At 42.0% G+C, this 13,139-nt stretch overlaps 1 protein-coding gene across 1 annotated transcript in view; it reads right to left on the reverse strand.

Annotated features, from left to right (window-relative positions):
• Positions 1–13,139, reverse strand: part of BMP6 (bone morphogenetic protein 6) — an 88,471-nt gene that overhangs the window by 13,812 nt on the left and 61,520 nt on the right. The window contains exon 2 of the mRNA XM_032115919.1: positions 11,774–11,966. Within this exon, the coding sequence (XP_031971810.1) occupies positions 11,774–11,966 (193 nt within the window). The remainder of the gene's footprint in view (positions 1–11,773; positions 11,967–13,139) is intronic.

A 13,139-nucleotide genomic window follows, 5' to 3' on the forward strand; every position in this document is an offset into this window, starting at 1 on the left:
ACCAAAATACAGAACCAAATAAATGGCTGACCAAGCATCAAACAGTGAAGGAAAATGAACCACTAAAGGCCTCTAAAGACATTTTTCTGAGGCTTATCCACAAGGATTGGACACCTTGTCCCAAGGCTGCTGGTCTTGCCCCATCTTCATGGGCTTCAGCTTCAAATGCTTTTAAGTCTGTAACTTTTTTGCAGCATCAAGTACTCACCCAAACTCCATTTAATGAAATCAGCTGCAGAAGCACCCAGAGAGATCCCACGTACATTTTCTCACTGTATTAGAGACATAACTTTCCTGTGCTAGAAGGCTACAGTTTCTACCCTTTACCTGTGGCCATCACCACAAAATGGATATCAGGTGTCAATCCCATCTTCATCTCTTTTGCCCCCTGGATTTTTTTCTAACAACGTAAAAGAGAAAACAGAGTACCTGTCTCTCCTACCCACCAAAGGTTAAGTTCATAAAAAAAATTTTGATTGAGTTACGTTTTATTTTTGGCCAACTACTATGTCATACTGCCCAGCAGCTTGGTTTGCATGAGATCACACATGGAAAAATAAGCACTTAAGTGTACTAGAGCTCCTAGTGCAGCTATTTTTACAGCATGGAGGCTTTCCTCCACCTCACTGGTAGCTGCACACTCTGTGGTTGACTCAGCAGCCTTTCCCACAGGAGTCTTTGCCACCATTCTTCCAGCGGGAAGAGGGCTCAAGATCAACTCTGACCTTCACCTCCAACAGCAGCAAGCAGCTAAAGCTGGCCAGCTGCTACATGTTTTGGAAACCTTAAGGCTGAGAGATTTGGGCTTTCCCAGGCAGGGTATATAAACTGAAGTGTTCCTGAAAGGCAACTGCAAACAGCAGCTGCAGCTGTGACCACTCTTTCCCTCTCCAGTTTTAAGAGAGGAATGCACTTCTAGATCATTCCCACCTCTGAATACGACTTAAACACTGGGCCTCTCCAACGCTTGAAGTCAACTATATCTGAAAAGGGGTTTTCCTAGCACCTGTTCCGACCTTCCCCCTCACACCAATTGCTTCCTGATCTCTGTACTCTGTAACTCCTCTGCACAAGCAACCCTGGAAGAGCAAACCCTCCTGAACACTGAAGCACACACACAGGAGCAGTCAGGTCTGAAAAAACATGAAGAGGAGGCAGAAAGTTTATATTCCCATCGCCTTGACCTTTGGGAAGGCACGTGGACATCAGAGAGCTGTAAAGCCAAAATGGTCCACATGACAACATGTAGCCCATTCCCCTGAACTCCAGGGAAGATCACCTATACCCATGTCATTCCTGAGAGATGTTTGCCTGACCTGATCTTGTATATCTCCAGCCTCAGGAACTTTCTCATCTTTCTAGGGAATTGAATGGATTTCACTTGAACTTCCCCTTCCCCCCCCCCCCCCATATTATCTAACTTAAATGTCACAACAATATCTTCTTCTTGTTACAACAATATCTTCAGTCTCTCCTTACAAGCCCTGTTTTATAGACTTAGACTCCTCTCATTGTTTTTTATTAACCCAGCTCAGATCAAGACCTCACTGATGCTGAGTAAAGTGGAAGGATAATCCTGATGCATCTCACAGACTGTGCCTCTACTCATACACCTCAGAATATGATTTTGGCTTCTTCACAAAACTCACACTGTTAACTCATGTTCACCTTGTGATCTACTATAATCCTTAGATTCATGCTGCTGAACCGCAAAGGACACAGTCGTTCCCTAGGGTGTATCTACATCAGTGATTTTTCATGTCCAAATGCAATTGTCCTTTCCATCAAATCAAATTGCCCCCCACTCCACACTGAACCTCCACAATTATCAGATTACTCAAAATACAGTCTTGCCTTCCAATGGGTGTCCCCCATTTTAGTGTCCTCCACAAATATATTAAGAAAACTGCCTGACCAAAGAGCAATTCTACCAAACAAGAATGAACAACTTTATCCCAGTCTGTCACTCTCCCTTTGGAAAGATTTTAATTCCTTTGTAAAATGAAGAAAAATGGACAATCGGGCTTTCCAGTCCAGTTAACTCTCTGCAAAAGTTCTCATACAGGACTGAGTTTCAATCAGCTCTGCTATTCAGGTGACTTTTGTATTGTTCAACTGGACGAAGCCAACACCGAAGGTTCACCCCTTAAGTATTTTAGGCCGCAGTGGATGTGCAGTCAACACATCTGAATACCTTTTCTTACAGCCTCTTTTCAATCAACCCTTGTCGCCCAAGCCTCAGCAGGCTGCGCAGAATTGCACATCATTACTAGTTTCTATTCTGGCATGAAGGTTTTAAAAAATTATTCAGCCACCTATTCCCAAAGACAAAATTAGGGAGAAAAGGGAAAAAAATAAAAAAAGAAAGAATTTACTCACATTAAAAAAATCTCCCAATTATTTAACTGTGTGTCTTTAACCACTCCTTTATTTTTTTCAGGATGGAAAACTTGTATTTCCCTCCCCACTGAAGAAATTCACCTCAAATTTGGCCAAGCAGTAAGTACTTGAAAATTGCTGCCTACAAATCTCAACAGAGATTCAGAGCTTTGCAACAAAATCCTCTGGACTTTTTGTATGCAGGGAACATATGTTCCCCTCCTTTCCCACTTGGTAAACCAAATACCATGAATCACCTGAGCGGAATCTGCTCTTTCCTACAGCCGCATGTCTAGGAGATACCCCTGCTACTCCTGCAAAAAAAGCCATATGATGTCTGATCTTGAAGTGGAAGCTGGGAAATATCCCAGACTAGCCCCTGGTCAAAGGGAAATAGGAAGGAAGGTCAAAGGGAAAGAATATCTCACCTCATCCCCTGGTCAAAGGGAAAGAATATCTCATCAGATGGGGAAAGGTGGAGGGTTTTTTGCAGTCATGGGGGATACAGAGACATGCAAGGACTAGATGGAGAGACCTTGGATAAAAAGTCTGCAAAGAAAAAGGGATTACAAAGTTCTTTCCTCTGCACAACAAGAAAGAGGCCATATAGCCATATCCAAAAGATAAATAGTTTAGGAAGCAGTCAGACACCATGCTGAAGAGCACTGCACATAAGCAGATGCAAGCAAACTGTCAAAGCAAAATCTAAGAGTGGACAAGAAGGTGAGAAACGGATCATATACTGAGCAAGTTACACAAAACACAGTAGTGAATTTCTAGTCATTAAGTGACAACACTGATCCTGTGCAGTGAGGCAGGCAGTGGCCTGACAAGAGGAAGCAGCAACCATGTATGTGGTCACATTCATGGAAGGGTGTCTGAAAGCTTCAGCCTTTGAGAACAACAGAGGCAAGACGGAACCTGAGGGAAACAGGAAGGGAGTGTAAGGAACAGGAAAAACTAGAAAAAGAAAGGCTGGAAGAAATGTTTGAGCCAGCATCATTGAGGAGAGGAAGGAGTATCTGCTCTTAGCATAGGCTGAAGAAAGAGTCAGTCCAAAGGTTTCATGCCCAAGCAACCCCAGATGTCAAGGACATCACATGACCTCTGGCACCTCCACAGGACTTTAAAATTCAGTGTACAGAAGATAAATTTCATCACCAAAACAGGCAACTTCTTAACATACTCTCTAAACCTGCCTCTGGGTTTTTACACAGCTACTGCCACCTCATTGTCACTAAGACGCCCAACAGTCTCATCTTTATTTTCAGTGTGCTTGACTATCTGGATGAGTTCAGTTACTGATTTCCATAGGAAGGCTGCTGCAGGCACAATATGTATTAACTTTATATTATTAAAGGGAAGCAAGTGAATGGGAGAAACTGAGGTGATGAGCTGAAACAACTTTCCTGATACAAGAAAGGATATTAAATAGGAAGATGCAAATTAGAGACTCCCAACTTGAAACAGGGTCTTTGTTCTGCATCAAGGCCCTGAAGTATGGCTCAAGTCTCAAGAAATAAATAGGAGTGTTTCCATGGCCTTCAGAAGACTTTGGAGAAGGACAGAGAAGCAAAGGTCAACAGAGCAATCACAAGTGGCTGCAATAAACAGAAAGGAGTACACAGTTTACTGGAGGAAATATGGCCTGTGTAATTCAGAAGGCAGGATTTAGCTCCAGTGTCCTCAGAGAGCAGATTTGTCAGATATAAATATCAAATATAGTTACTATTCTTAATGCCAGCATCCCAACCATGTACTCAGGGCATTTATAGGAGAAACAGCTTGCATTTAACTTCAGTGCTTTTCCCCCTCTAAGATAAATATTTTGTTAACTGAAACCTCTGCGTAAACCTTTCAACAAAATGTCTCTGGGTGTTAATTCTCTTTAATTGAACACTAATTAACTTAGAATTCATTAAAATTAGTAACCAGGTCAAGTGGTTTCTCCTAGTTACTATACTTAGTGAAATGTTCACATGAAAATAATTTCTCTGTTCTGGATACACATTACAACATGGAACTTTGCTACAGGAAAAACACCAAAGCTATAAAAAGCTAAATTTAAAGAAGCATCTGTTGAACTAGTTTTTTTTTACTTTCCCACCCTCCCTGGCCTTCTTTGCCTGAGCAGGCAGAAGTTTTACCAGGGAGACAGTGAGAACAAACAGAAATCTCACCTTCAAAATGACCAAGTTAAAGGTCTCGTATTTTAATTACATGTCTTGGAACAACATTTTTGGCCCAACTTCAAAGCTTGCAATTACCCAGGTGTTTAAAGGATTGTTACGCATCAACAGCCATTTACCAAAGCATTAATTACTATAAGTCTCTAAAACTTTCCTCGGCTCAACCTTTTTGTTTACTTTTCTTCAAAGACAAGTTGACATAATAGTCTAGACTGCCTAGCAGCAGTTTCTCAAAAGGGAATTTTGCACAGAAGTGTGTGGAATCTACATTTTAATTAACACACTTTCTAAATACTCTTCTGCATACCTCAGAGTCTTTAGTTTGCACTGACATCAACTTTCTGTAAAAATTATCCTGCGTATTGCAATCTAGCAAGATTATTTGTTCTTATTCACTTTCAAAGGGCAAATAACTTTTACCCACAACTGACTCGGTCTTACAGAGTTGGATGGAGCTCCACATAGATAAAACTTTGAAACTGCAGCCTTTTCAGACCTGTAGATCCCCCATCTTGCAGTAGATGTAAGCACTACTTTGAATTTAAAAGTGTTTATTACTTACAGAATGGACTTTACATGGAGCTCCCACGGCACTTGGAGGTACTGCCAAGAGATGCAATACAAAACCTTAACAACATTAATATCTAAATGACCAGTACTCCAAAGATTTAACAGCAGCAAAGAAAATTCAATCTATTGGTGCTCCCCTGTACAGAGAGCCTCAGGCAGGGGAATGCCAGCACCTGGAGTGAGCTGCCATGGAAGGCAAAGGCAGTCTCTATTGCTCCATGAGAAGTGAGCTTCAGTTTAACTGTCCTGAAGAAGCAATGCCATCTGTAGGACAGAGAACCAGGAGAGATGTACACTGCCTGTAAGAGTTTCTTAGAAACAAGAAAGGAGATATGAAGAAATGTCAACCTACAAATGAAGTTGCTTCCAAGGTGGAATAGAAGATCAGCAGCTGGGCACTGATCTGCAAGGACTGACAGCCAGCAGAGGGAAAAAAGCACGGAATGGAGATGTTGGGACACTCTGGAGGAGGTCTGCAATTCAGCATAGGGAGGGGAAAGCCATCCTGGATGCATCCAGACATGGAAAAGACCAAGAAGGACTAGATAAGCTCAGCCTTGCACCTCCACTGTTCCATGTGATAAGAGCTCCCCTGTGCTGAAAAGGCTGTCCTGTAACACTGTGCACATCGCCCCTGGCAGCAAAGTCTCCAGGGGCAGAGGGTTAAGGCTTCCAGACTCACTAGAGAGCAGCAGGGGGAAACTCATGTTTCAGAGCTGCCTCTGGCAAAGAGTGAAAAATCAGAGCCTAGAGCTAGAGGACACCAAGAATATGGGAAATTCAACCTACGGGTCCATGATAATCTCCAGTAAAGTCAACACAGATATTTGAGTGCAAAGGTGTCACACCCCATTCAGCTAATGGTCATGAGATCTGAGAAATGGATATTTTGCCAACTGGAACAGTTAAAAAAAAAAAAAGAAAAAAAGAAAAAAAATCATCTCAAGTTACAGGGATAAGATGTATTTATTTTTTTTTAATACAATTCTGTAAGAAAAAGGGGTGTTTTAGCTGTAGTGATGGCTATAGAACTATACTTCAGAGTTTAAATGCCATTTGAGGCATGAAGATGGGGGAGAGGACAAAGGGGTAGTATTTATCTTTGTCCATTAAGTGAAGAAATAAGGCACTGATATGGCATTCTTTAGTTTAGATAGAAAATGCCAGCTGGTTATGGAACCAGTAAGCTTCATCCAGAATAACTCTGACTTTCAAACTACTCTAAACCAACCAGCCTAAAACACAACAAATCACATACCCACAGTGGGAGCTGAACTGAGATGCGGACAGACGCCTCTCTATAGCATCATGGAAACAGCTCTATCATATACAATTATATGCACACTATATACAAATCTGACCCCAACTTGAAACAGATTGATGCTAGCTTTGTCATTTGTATTACACAACCCATTCCAAAACCCAGTTGAGGAGGGTTATTTATTTTCTAAGCTATAAACACTGCCGTTGAATCAATTTGCCCTTTAGATTAGAAGCTCGGATCACATTTGTATAAATATCCTGTTGCAAAGAGGAAGACTTTATTACCACTATAACTGGCAGCTAAAACCAACAAGCGCCTTAACCCTTAAGGAATTGTGTTCACTAGAACAGGAACATGGTCCCCAGGCAGTTGCTCTGCAGGGCACATTTATGTCCACACGTGTCTTTTCATGTAGGAGGAATCTTCCTGACCGTCATGTCCCCATATTTCATTCTGGGTGCAAACGAAACTGTTTAATAAACTGACCATTAATGTACCGTATCTTCCTTTGATCACTAACACAGGCCACTGTGTTTTTCATAGATCAGTTGTTTGGACAGTGTGGGAGTGTTTTGAGGTCTGCATTAGCAGGATATTTACACTTGAAAACATACTGATGATCCAAACCAAGGACTAACATCTTTGATCAACCATAAACTGCCTTCCCTAGTCCTGACCTGACACCTCTCTGGGTGAGGGCATGGAAGTTTCGAGAAAGAAACTGTTTAAATAATGATCTGTTTTCAGGGACAAACTCATTTCTTCCCTTCCCTTGTAAAGGTCTTGTTTACATGGCATTCCACTCTCAAGAGGCACCAAAAATCACAGAGGGCTTTGCTGGTGCTTCCACAAAATCAGTGCTGCACTTTAGACTCAAGCCCAGGTGCCGGGTTTAGCTGTGCATTGGTACCACACAAGGGAGGAGAGTCGAGACTGTGCAGGTCCTGCCTGCTGAAATTAAACAGTCCATCAGATACAGCCAAGGTGGGACAAGCACCTGGAACCTGACACCACTTGCCTTCCTAAACTGGTGGTTTGGCAAATGTCCCTGTTTTCTGCATATTCCAAAGAGGAAAAAAAAAAAGAAGAAAAAGATTCCACCCTAGTGTTCAAACAGTCCAGTCTTTTAAAACTCTGGGGGGTTCGGAAGCTGAAGAGCTTCCAGAATACATCTGGCAGATGTATTGCCCATTCCCTCTCCCAGCATCAGCCCCTACAGCCACCAGCCTGTTTCAAAACCCAGTCATCCCCCTCAAAGCAAACCAGATGTCACCTCAGCCTGCCTGGTGAAGCCTCTTCTCCACACAATCAGAAATGCATCCTGCTGATGGCTGGCCACAAGCTTGACCCATCCATCCTGAGGATTTCATGAATCTCCTCGCAGCATCCCACTGACAGCTCCAGCAGTTTGTGTTATGACAAAACGTGGCCGTTAAGCGCGGTTTGGTTAAAAAACAAAAGCTTCATTTCTAGGCACTGTTTTTCTTACCTTATGAGAGGGTGGAAGGAATGGGGAGATGAAAATATTACTGACACAAGTGAGTCAGTATTGAAAATGTTTTCTTTTTTAAGAGAGAATGTACATACACTACATTGTCCTCAATGTGAGTTTCACTGCCTGGAGCCACCACAAATATACTTTTCATATTTCTGATGGGACAAGGTCAAATTTCTGCCCAGAGGTTTTATGCTATTTCAATCAGCATTGATCTCTGATCATTCATGCTCTCTTTCCACACATGTCTGCCTAGGAGACAGCCTCAAATGGGCCCATATAGTCCCTGATTTTAGCCTTGTCTACAGTGGCAAAAATCAGTTTGATAATTCGGTAACTGGCAGCAATTTTAGCCTCAGGCTGGGTTCCATTTTTAGCCATCAGGGAGCAGCCAGCAATGCCTTGCGAATCCGTGCAGCAGCGCACATCTGGGCTGGAGTCACACGCTCACGCTGTTACTGTCCAGATGAGCTTTTTTTTCCCCTTTGCTCAAGTAATACTGAATTAAGCCACTTCATTACACTTAATTGGAGCCAAGGGATACTTCCAGGCTCTGAGCTTTGGTGGAGATTTTTATTTACTGAAGATTTCTCTTATCTCCTGCCCTGCCAAACTTGTCTCTTGGACAGAAGCAGGCAGGATCCTTTTTCTTTATATTTTCCCCCCAGAGGTGCATGCTGCCTTTCCCTTGTAGACTCCTGGTTTACATCTATACATACCAGCTGCCCTCTTAAGAATTATTTGCACCCAAAAGTATTTTAGTAGCTACTAATAATTGCCTCAGACAACTGTTAACCTCATAAAAGCCAAGATTAACATGGTGTCTTTCAACTTTTTCTGAAGACTGCAAATGTTAACTGAGCAGGTACCTGCTGCAGCCTTTACGGACGAATTTTCCTGACCAGCAGGAATATTTGTCAGCAGAAAGAGATGAAAAAATGTGTGACTTGTCTCTCTCACCTGCTAGTTCACCAGCTAGACTTCAAGATCTGTATAGACTCCTCCTCATGCAATAAAATGTCATAAAATGTCAGGAAATGTCAGGCTGTTATTCAAAACCATTAGTCTAAAGGAAGTGTGACACAACTTTTTTTAGAAGTTTTTGGTTTTTTAAGTCAAAGGCAGATGTTATTTTCTGGCTCATGTGATGTCTTCTAAAATTCAAGAGAAGCCTTAAAAATATTTAGCAAGTTCCTTCAAAACCCAGTGACTTCTTTTCCTTATAATTTAACCTTCCAGTGTTCTGAACTGGAAGAGAGAACATTGTATTCCAAATTAATCCACTGAGACAAAAGGGGAGAAAAAAACATTTTGGACTTTTTTTCCCCCAGCAAAAGCAAGTAAGTGAATGGATGATCAAAACCCATAACCTCTCAAATAATACAGTTTCTTAGGGTGCACCAGAATAATCTGAGACATTTTTCCCCTCCATGCAGAGATATTAGCGAACAGCTAAATACAACTTTTTAGTATTTGTTTTCAAGATTGCTTACAGGCCAAAGTCCACAGGTCACCAGTGAGGGTGAATGTTTGAACCTATGGCAGCTGTAGCCAATGGAGTCAGACCTCAACTGAATATAACACTGAATATGTAATATGCAACTTCCACTGTCTTATTTTAATTCTTTTAATGTCTACATATTTTTAATAAAAAGGGAACAATTAATGTATATATGCACTTGTATAAACAGATACATACAGAAAATACAAACCTATCCATGTATTTATAGAGAAGCACAAATTTTCAAATATGATTTTATATTTTACACTTACATGAAAGAGTCCTTTATGTTGAAAGGAAAAAAGAATGGAAAAGGGCATGTCCTTTCTACAGCTGCAAGAATCTGTGAGCTACATCTTGCCCACCTCTATGAGGATGATGTGACAAGTCCCACAGACTCATCTGAAGCACAAGATGCTTTAGCCAAACGCCTCCCTCCTTCCCACCAGTAAAAGTAAATAAATAAAGCAGAAAAAGAAACAAAAAGAGAGCCTTGAGGGACTGGATGAGTCAGAGGTTAGTAATGAACTACAGACACTCATCCCTGGGTCAGTGGTTCACGCCTAGCCCCTGTCAGGAGGGACGGCGAGTTGCTGGCAGTCTGGGCCTGGAGGAAGCCGCACTACGGCTCCCAGTCCCAGCAGCGGGATCCCCTCGGCATGGCCGCCAGCAACGGCAGAAGGAACGTGGCAGAAGGAACGTGGCAGAAGGGAACTGAAAGACCCAAAATACTTGCCAGCTCTTGGACAGAGACCACTCTGGTGATCCCTACCCAGGTGCTGCTGCCTCTGCTGTGTCCATAGGGAGGTCTCAAGCACCCAGGGAAGCCCAGGACACGCAGAATGCCAAATGACGCGTCGCAGCTTTGCAGCGTGATCCCATTTTGGCATGCTTCTGGTATGGTGTGTGAAACTGAGATACAAGGTCTCAGCATCATTGTTGCACACAGCCACTTTCAGAACAGAGAGTTTGTAAATTTGTTAGGAATATTTGTTAGGGTATACTAAGGGCACTATCCTGTACTTTATCCTGTACTTTATTCTCTTTCCTACGTTGCCTTACTTGCTTGCTCAGTTTACTCCAACAAAATGTTATATCCACATAAAAGTTGACAGTTCTCCTACTCTGTGCCCTGCCTCGGTGACTGTCACAGAACAGTGTATCAGCTGCTTCCACAGACACCTGGCAGAGGTTTTCTTCCAGCTCCAGAGGTGGGATCTCTACCTGTGGAATCTAAAGCAAACCAACACTTGCCATTTTTCCTGCAATGTGGCTCTGAATGAACAATATATCTAACACCTACGAAATCTGCATGTCTGGACTTTCATCAGCTCTTCAAGTGGGCATTGATGTAACATCCTAACCAGCAAGCACATCACCATAGGAGGCACTCCAGGAATCTGCAAGTTGAAGCACAAAGGGAGCACTGATCTTCCAAAACCCACACCTTCTTCCCCATCACCTATTTACCCAAGTATTTCTCTCTTTTCCCCAGAGGCCACACTCCCCACAGAACAACCACAAGCTATTTGATGTTGCCCTAAGAACTGCCAATTATCAAAGGCCAATCCTTCCAAATGATACCAGTGGAAAGGCTGGAGAAAGAAGAAGCAGAAAGAAAAACACTCATGAAGCCTTCACAGAGAAAACAAATGGAGCTTTTTTTAAAGACTGCTGGTTTTGATTTCTTTTTTTTTTAATGCCTGCAGCAGAGGAACAGCTACAGTCCTGACAAGTTTCAGTAGAAGTAATGAAACACTTTTGTACCACAGCATTACTCTGACATTTAATTGACCATATATTTCCATCTTTTAGCCTTACATGATTCCTCCTTCTGAAACATTACTCTTTTTAAATTAATCACTCCATTAACACTTGTTTGGATTTTTGTGTCACAGTTTCTACCCTGCCTCTATCACTTTTCCTCTCTCATTGCCACTGAAAGATCAGAAGTGATTTTGTACCTGTGATCAGCATGCTGAATTTTCTTCTGCTTTATTTACTTTAATGTAAGTCCAGCTGGGAGCAGATAAAGTCTGAACTAATTACCAGTATTTTTCAAACAGGCTGGCAGTATTAAGTTGAAAGGGGATATGTGAATTTCAGTACACAAGAGCAACGCCAGCAGTGGTTTAAAAATCTACTGCTTCTCAGCAGATTCTTTCTCTATTTAAAGACAAAGCTTGCAGCTAAGTCACACCCTCATTTGCACTCTACCATGCCCATTTCCCATAAGGAGAGGACCATGCAATAACATAACCCTATTAACGTGAACAAACCTGATACTTATTTTCAGTCCTACCAACATTAATGCACAAGCTCAGCCTTCTCCAGGACAGCAGCTGGTGGCACAGAGCAAGCCCCCTCTTGCATACCTGTTCTGATGTTCCTGCAGCACTTGGTAGATGCTGATAAGGAAGGTTTGGTTTTTAAAGCTTCCCACAACGCAGTCCTTGTAGATCCGAAACTCAGCGGCTGTGACGGCCTCGCCCTCAGGAATCTGAGACAAATTAAATTTGAATTCCTTGTGGTGCCGCTGGTGAGGCGTGAACTCCTTGTCATACTCAACTGCAGATGGGAAAAGGAAAGAAAAGGAAAAAAAGGAACCATGACTAAAATTTAACAACAAAAGGTTTCTACATGCTGCCACCTGTTCCTTCAAAAAAACCAAGAATCTTGTTTCTTGTTTTTTTCTCCAAAGATAGCCCTGGCAAGTGCCAGCAAAACTGATGCAATTCAAGCTTTTCAAATACAGTACTAAGTGAAGATGAATGTTCCTCTTCTCTAGCCAATTCCTTTGGGTTTTCCTGTTTTTCAGAGAAAAGCCAGCTTTGACAGGTGAAATATGACCATGCATTTTGCTCCTGTGTAAAAGTCTGAAGCTTGTGACCACTCCCAACATTTTCCACCTGTGACTCTCCATGTTCTTTACAGCATTTCCATAAGTCTCACAGCCCTCTTCCAAGAGAAGAGACAAGTAATTCCGTTTTGCTTTAGCACACACTGGCGAAGGCAGAACCAAGTGATAGCACCAGGTCAACCAATTCCCTAAATGCCCTAAAATGTGCTGTTTTCTGGCTCCTGGGTTTGTGCACTAGCCATTCAATCACCTTGTGAGCAAATACAATTAATATGACATTTATTTTGAGTGTTAAAGTCAACCAGAGCTCCCCCTCCTTTGCAGAAGCTTATTTGAAAATGAGAGAGCTGAGGAGTGACGCCTTTTGGTTTCTGGTCTTAGACCTCCTTGGGTACATTCTCAGGCGAAGGGTTTAAGACAGACACAAAACAGAATTCCTCCTTCTTTAGTTCTCAGAATGTGCATTTTCTGTTTGAGGCTCCCTTTGCAAACTCTGCTTCTAATCCCACTCTTGTATTACTTAGTTACATCTCAGTTTAGTCTGACTTTGATTAATTGTTTGTTATTTTTGCTAATTTTCTACTAGAAATTGCTTTAAAAATTAACATATTATATAAACATACAAAATTACATCTTTACAAGCCTGAGGGGACAAAAAGTGAAAACAAAAAGCTGTTCCCACCAGAGGAACTGAAGGCGTGTATGTCAGCGATGAATAAGTCACCATTACACTACCATTAGGGACATGATTACGTTCAGAGGCAGCAAGGGAAGAACAGACCCCTTTTCATGTTTGTCTTTGTGGTCACTTTTTGTTGTTCACCCCCATTTAATACATCAGACTGAAAAGGCGTCCATGAGCCTACCCTCACAACATCCCC

Source organism: Corvus moneduloides, chromosome 1, assembly GCF_009650955.1.
Source record: "Corvus moneduloides isolate bCorMon1 chromosome 1, bCorMon1.pri, whole genome shotgun sequence".
Classification (NCBI taxonomy): Eukaryota; Metazoa; Chordata; class Aves; order Passeriformes; family Corvidae; genus Corvus; species Corvus moneduloides.